Source organism: Cebus imitator, unplaced genomic scaffold (assembly GCF_001604975.1).
Source record: "Cebus imitator isolate Cc_AM_T3 unplaced genomic scaffold, Cebus_imitator-1.0 Scaffold128, whole genome shotgun sequence".
Classification (NCBI taxonomy): Eukaryota; Metazoa; Chordata; class Mammalia; order Primates; family Cebidae; genus Cebus; species Cebus imitator.
This window is the reverse complement of record NW_016107443.1, coordinates 279,433-285,432: the sequence shown is the minus strand read 5'-3', so window position 1 is coordinate 285,432 and position 6,000 is coordinate 279,433. Positions and strand designations below refer to the sequence as shown.

The window sequence follows — 6,000 nt, the reverse complement described above, 5'->3', positions numbered from 1 at the left end:
AACTAAAAACTCAGTGGAGAGGGGTGGAAGGGCAAAATAAAAGCCTAGTCAAGAGAAGCAACAAATCAACTCTTTCTTAAGGAAAAACACTCAGCACACAATTATCTTAATTCTCCCAAGTGGTTATTTTGATTGCTTTCTGAGATAGGTGTGGAAAGCACTAGAAACCGATGGCCCCTGTCATCACCCCTGGTTTTTAGAGTAGGAACGATAGGTCTGTATTAGTTGGGATGCAAAATTTATCATCTGTTTAAGCCAAGGGCTCTGTGGCTGTTGATGTGTGCCCCTGGTCTGTTCTCAAACATATCCTTATTTAAAAATTAATCATCCAGCTCTTACTTGCCAGTGAATGTTTCCAGGGATACAAACTTAGATGGAAGAGGGAGCTTAGCTGTTAATGGCCAAATGTCATCCATGGCAAGCATAACACAAAGACAAGGTGGTGAGAGAAGAGTGATTTACTCTATTTGAAGAATAAATCAAAACTTCCTCCTCAGTCAATTGCAAAGGTGGGATCAAGAAAGGATCAAAGATAACATTCCTGTGAGGCCTCTGTTCCCTGAAGCTGAGGAAGAATTTGCATCTTTCCCCTTATTGGAGCTTGACATTTGGCCTCTGGATGTTGAGGAACCAGTTCAGTGTTTCAGTTGTGAAAGGATATGACTGAGATTAATTCCCTTCTGTATCTCCTTTCTGCCATTTCAGGAGCCAGGGGGTACAGCTACATTCAAGATCAATGAGTTATAGCCACATGCAAGGTCATGAAAAGTAATATCCTTCAGGAGAGTGGAGTTTCCAGTATTCTTGCTGAGCCAAAAAGAGAACATAGGAGTGAGACAGCCATGCTACCTAATGAAGTATTATGAAATACAGAGTGGGCTTCAGAGGAAATTAGAAGATTCTGCCTTGAACACAAATGAGTAACTTCCACTTCAGTTTACCTCTACATACAGTGGGGTTCTGCAGGATGGAGAGAGTGTGGCTAGCAGATTACAGTTGCTTATAGCTTCGTGCAGCCTTATCCCTTCCTAAATATTACCATCTTCTCCATCACCTCCTATGGCCCCCAGTCTCAGAGAAGGCAAGAATCAACCAAAGGCAAATAGACATTTTTTAAAAGTCACCCAAACTTGATACATCTTAACCTATTTATCCTGAAAAAGTCAGTTCAAAAATCCTCTCCTCCATCAGCCTCACTTGGCTTCCCATGCTACCCCACAAGAAAGAGCTGGTTCCTCCTTCCTGTGGATGGGCCCGAAGGCACTGTGTTTAGCCTTTCTGGTGTTCTCGTGTCAGTATTCTCCTGATGCTATGGTTTGAATGTTTGTCCCCTCAGAAACTCATGTTGAAACATAAACCCCTATTTAATAGTATTAAGAGATGGAGTCTTTAAGAAGTGATTGGGCTATGAGGGCTCTGTCCATAACCCAATGGATTAATAGGTTAATTGATTAACAGATTAATGGTTTAATGGATTAAATGGATTAATAGATTAATGAGTTCATGGATTAAGTGGGTTATCACATGAATGGGTTAATTATCACGAGAGTAGATATGTTATAAAAGCCAGTTTGGCTCAATGCAACACCCCTATTACCCTGTGATGCCTTCCACAATGTTATGACACAGCATGAAGCCTTCACCAGAAGCCATCCAGATGCAACCACTTGATCTTGAACTTCCCAGCCTCTAGAACTATAAGTAATACGTTTCTTTTCTTCATAAATTACCCACTCTGTGGTAGTCTGTTAATAGCAACAGAAAATGGACCAAGGCACCTGACTTGGAAGTCCTCAAGAACAGAACTGTGTCTTTGTCTTGTTTGATGTTCAGAGCCAAGTCTACTGCCCCACACAGATGCTGCTCCATAAAGTTTTACTCCCCAAATGTTCACTTCCCTCAAGGCTCTGGCTATAATGTATAGTCAAAACCCTGCAGAGGGGAAAGCAACCCAGCTGGGTAACCAGGAAAGAAGCCAGATCTAGGATAGAGAAGCTCAAATTGTTCATTCAGGAACATCCCACAAGAGAAAATGACATAAAGACAGTTCAGGGGAATTTCTGAATGGTGAGTTTTTATGCTGAGGTTTTTCCTGGCTTGCCTTGGCATGCTCAATTCAGTGTAACATTTGGCTGCAGGCCCTCCCCTAGGCGCACTGTTGGTATTCCATGTCCCATCTGCCAGTGCCTCTGGAGGACATTAGGATAAGTAGTTTGATCCAGAAAGGATACCCACTATCCTGGCCCTTTGCCTAAGACATGCAAATGGAGAGCACTTCCCAGTCACAAAGCTTTTGACTGTGCCAGTAATGTATTATTTTTGTTATTACTATCCATAGCTACCATGGATTGAGCATCTACTAAGCGCACCATGCTAAGTCCTTTGCTTGCATTCTTTCATTTCATCATCATTTAAAGAATAAAACAGGCAGATATAATTATCTCCATTGTAGAGATAAGGAAGTTGTGACCCATAACTTAGTCATACAACTGATAAAGGGCAGAGTAAAGATTCAAATCCAGATCTGGCAGACAACAAAGCCCATTTTCCTCACACCATGCTGTCTTGCCCAGAAATAACTATCCTGAGGATGAAACCAGCAACAATAAGCCCACATAGAAAAACCAATGGAAATTACCAAAGCTGTACTCTGAGGTAAATTTATAGCTTTCAATTCTCACATTTTTTAAAATGAAACATTCAATTTAAGAAATGTTTCTCACAATTTAAAATCTCAAGTAAAGAACATAACATCAGATGCATTAATTTTAAAATACAAAACATCAGTAAAATTGACAAAATGGTCTTTGTCATAAGACAGTGGCAGCCTATACCTTGTTCCCTCTGAATGCAGGGTTCCCAGGAATGAACTAAGGGACTTAAGATGACATTGATACTGACAAGCTTTGCTTCTGGGCAAGACGAATACCCAGAGATCTGGGCACACATAATGACAGTAGTTGTTGTACTTTCTAACCACTGACTATAGGTTGGCATAAGGGTCTGCGTCTCTGAGAGTTTGCCTGATCAGCTTAAGTGATTCTCACACCTGTCCAAGCCTCCAGGACACCCTTCTAAGCCAGTTGCAACAGGAGCCTGAAATTTAAGTCCCATGCCCCACTTTTCCTGAAAACCATCCTATCCCTGGTTAAGCCTAGCCCAAATATAGTCTATCAGCCACAACATCTGACATTGCTAGCACATGGCTATGTCTTCCTCCAGATTGAAGAAATTTGGCAGGGGTTGAAAAGGAAAGAACACAGAGAGTTTGTTTTTCCCTGCATTATTCCTATGCTTATAAGGCAATCATGAGAAACAATTGTTCTGTGGCTTTAAATCTAGTAAATAGAACTCCCTTTGAGATTCCAGTTTGAAAGCTGGTGAAGATCAGAGTAATTCCACTGTTTATGTAATAAACACACACACAAACCTCTAACATTTTTATAAAAAACTTGGTGGTAATAAAATTTGTGTTAAGATAAAAGCAATCATTTCCCCCACAGCTTTTATTGTGCTGAATGCAATATCTGCCAAGTCCTACTTGAAGGCATCTTTGATTAAAGACCTAGTCTTCCCCCTTGTGAGCCATCCAGAGTTGGCGGGGTACCATGACCTTGCTGAGACTAATGCCCAAAGATAGCCAAATTCATAACATGCCAGCAGCTTCAAGAAAGTTGAGCCCTCTGCCAAGTAGCTCTGTCCCCACCACCACCCCCGCCCAGTCCCTTCCTGGTCTGTCAGCCACCTGTAGGCCTTGGATCTTCAACTCTTGAGGGAAAACTGGGTCAAACTATTCTAAAGGTTTTCTCATATATATATATATATATATATATATATATATATATATATTTTTTTTTTTATTGAGCCTAAATCGAAACTTCTGGCAGGTACTTGGAAGGGCCTTATTTCTTTGGTACTCCTTCCCATTACTTAATTCTTCAGGCCTGATAAATAAAGACTATCTGGCTGTTGGATACTCTCTCCTGAATTCACTGATCTGTATGAAAATGTATGAACTTAAGCCCTTAATTGTCTTCCTTGGTTCCCTGAGGGGAACTGGGGGGTGTGGGTAGGAGTACGGTTCTTACTTCTTACCTAAGTCAGTGATTCTCAACCCTGGCTGCACACTGGAATCCACCTAGGGAGCTTTAAAAACATGCACTGATATCTGGACCCACTCCCAGAGATTCTGATTTAATTGGTCTGGGGTGTTTAATTGTTTTAATTGGCCTGCCCATAAAATAATGGTTATTTATCATAAATATATATGAAATATATATGATATTAGGGACTTGTATTTGAACAACTTCTCTGCCACAAAATTCAGAAACCACAATGTCCTGAACAAACTGATAGAGACTCCATGACACCCATTGGAAGCTGTCTGGTTCACCAGCATGCTTCCTTCTTCTCCTGAGGGATCTTAAGTAGCAAAGCTCCACAGAATAGTGCCTTCCCATCATCACGGCCTGGAAAAGCAACTTGGAGAGAGTGTTCTCAGACAGCAGGTAGAACAAATCTTTCATTGAGAAAGGCTGCGTACATGGTATTGGTAGCAGTTGGGCTAATAGGAGACCCTTGAAGCTTGGCCCTGTATCAGCCTCCGCAGAGGCAGTGGAGGCAAATGTGCAGTAAAGGGGTTTAGCTGAAGCAAGGAGAGCTGTCAGCATCAACTCTCACACTGGCCACCCCCTGCAGAACAACCTAATAGTGCATAGCAAGAAATGAAAGTAAGGCACTGTCCTTGACATTAAGGAGGCTGAGTTACAATTGAAGGACTAATACCCCCAGTGCTGGAAGAATACTGTAAAATGTTCAGTGCTTTCCAAATAGGGTTCAATTGCATGGCCAACCTTATGAGATAATGAAGTATTCTGAAGGAGGGCTTAGGGGACTAAAGAAATCAAGACAGGCCCCAGAGTGGTTTAACAGATTTGTGCAAGGCCATTGACAATGTAACAGAAACTAGAGGTTGGGGGATTTGGGCCTGGGGACTCTCAGTTCAGGGCTGTTTTGGGGACACCAGGAGATAAATAAATCTTTCTCTGTAATCTCAGGAGGAGGGTAAAATACTGAAGAAGACTGGAGAGGGAGGTGCTAGAGGAGAAGAAAGCAGCATAGGGCCTGGTGCGAGCCCGTGCAGGATGGGGCCCCTTCCCAGCAGTCCTGAGCTACAGCCCCAGAAACCTGCCCTGGAATCTCCACTTGAGTTACTCTCTGGCCCTTTAAGATGTTCAAATGCCAGAGTAGAAGAGGAGAAGGAAGAAAGGGTTGCCCTCTGTCTTAGGTAGTTTGATGCCTCAGAAGGAGAGCAAAGGTGAAAACATTGGCCAGCCAGCATGAACGATGCAAGGTCCTCAGAGCTTAGGAGCCAGTGACCCTAAATGTCAAAGTCAGCCTTGAGTGAGGGTCAAGTGCAGATTCCCTTCCTCACAGCTGTTCCTGTGAAAGAGCTCACTTTCATTGGGAAGCATACTTCTCCTTTCCCCCAGTATAGGAGGTGGCTACAGCACAAGCCCCTGTTCCTTAGGCCCAGCCTCCCCCTCCCCTTTGTCTTCCCAGGAAATGCTGCAAATCCCAAATACCTGCATTCTTGGGCATGCAGCAGGCCAGAGCCATGCTTGGATTCCCGCTCTGCTCCTTAAGGAAGGGCCTTTTCTTTTATGCAAAGACGTCTCTGAATGCCAGAGAGCTGAAAGCTGATCTGCTTAAGTCAGCAAGCAGGGCAGGGGGGGGATGGAGGGTGAGAGAGGGCAACCTTCTGTAAGGATGATGGCAGATTTTCACCGAACCTCTGTGCTGCCTCTGGGACTCCCCCCTGGAGGGGGAGATGGTCTCATCCAAGTGCTAGGCTGGCTGCTAATCCCTCCAGGTTCACTTGAATGGCAAATCAGAACTACAGGGCAGCCAGGACACACCCTGTCTCCAGAGGAGGGGCTTAACACTTTCCTTTTTCATCCCTGTAGCAGTTTAGGTAACAATGAGACTTCTTTACAGCCT

The 6,000-nt window shown here is 43.4% G+C and overlaps 1 protein-coding gene across 4 annotated transcripts in view; it reads right to left on the bottom strand.

Moving 5' to 3' along the window:
• The window catches only part of NHS (NHS actin remodeling regulator), a 353,438-nt gene that overhangs the window by 93,835 nt on the left and 253,603 nt on the right, over positions 1–6,000 (bottom strand). The window contains exon 1 of one of the 4 annotated variants that reach the window (XM_037742789.1): positions 5,586–5,894. The exons of 2 other annotated variants lie outside the window; for them this stretch is intronic. In XM_037742789.1, coding sequence (XP_037598717.1) covers positions 5,586–5,619 — 34 coding nt within the window. In that variant the 5' untranslated portion in view covers positions 5,620–5,894. Of the gene's footprint in view, positions 1–5,585; positions 5,895–6,000 lie in introns of those variants that run through there. One more of the 4 variants, XM_037742790.1, reaches the window with a different exon arrangement.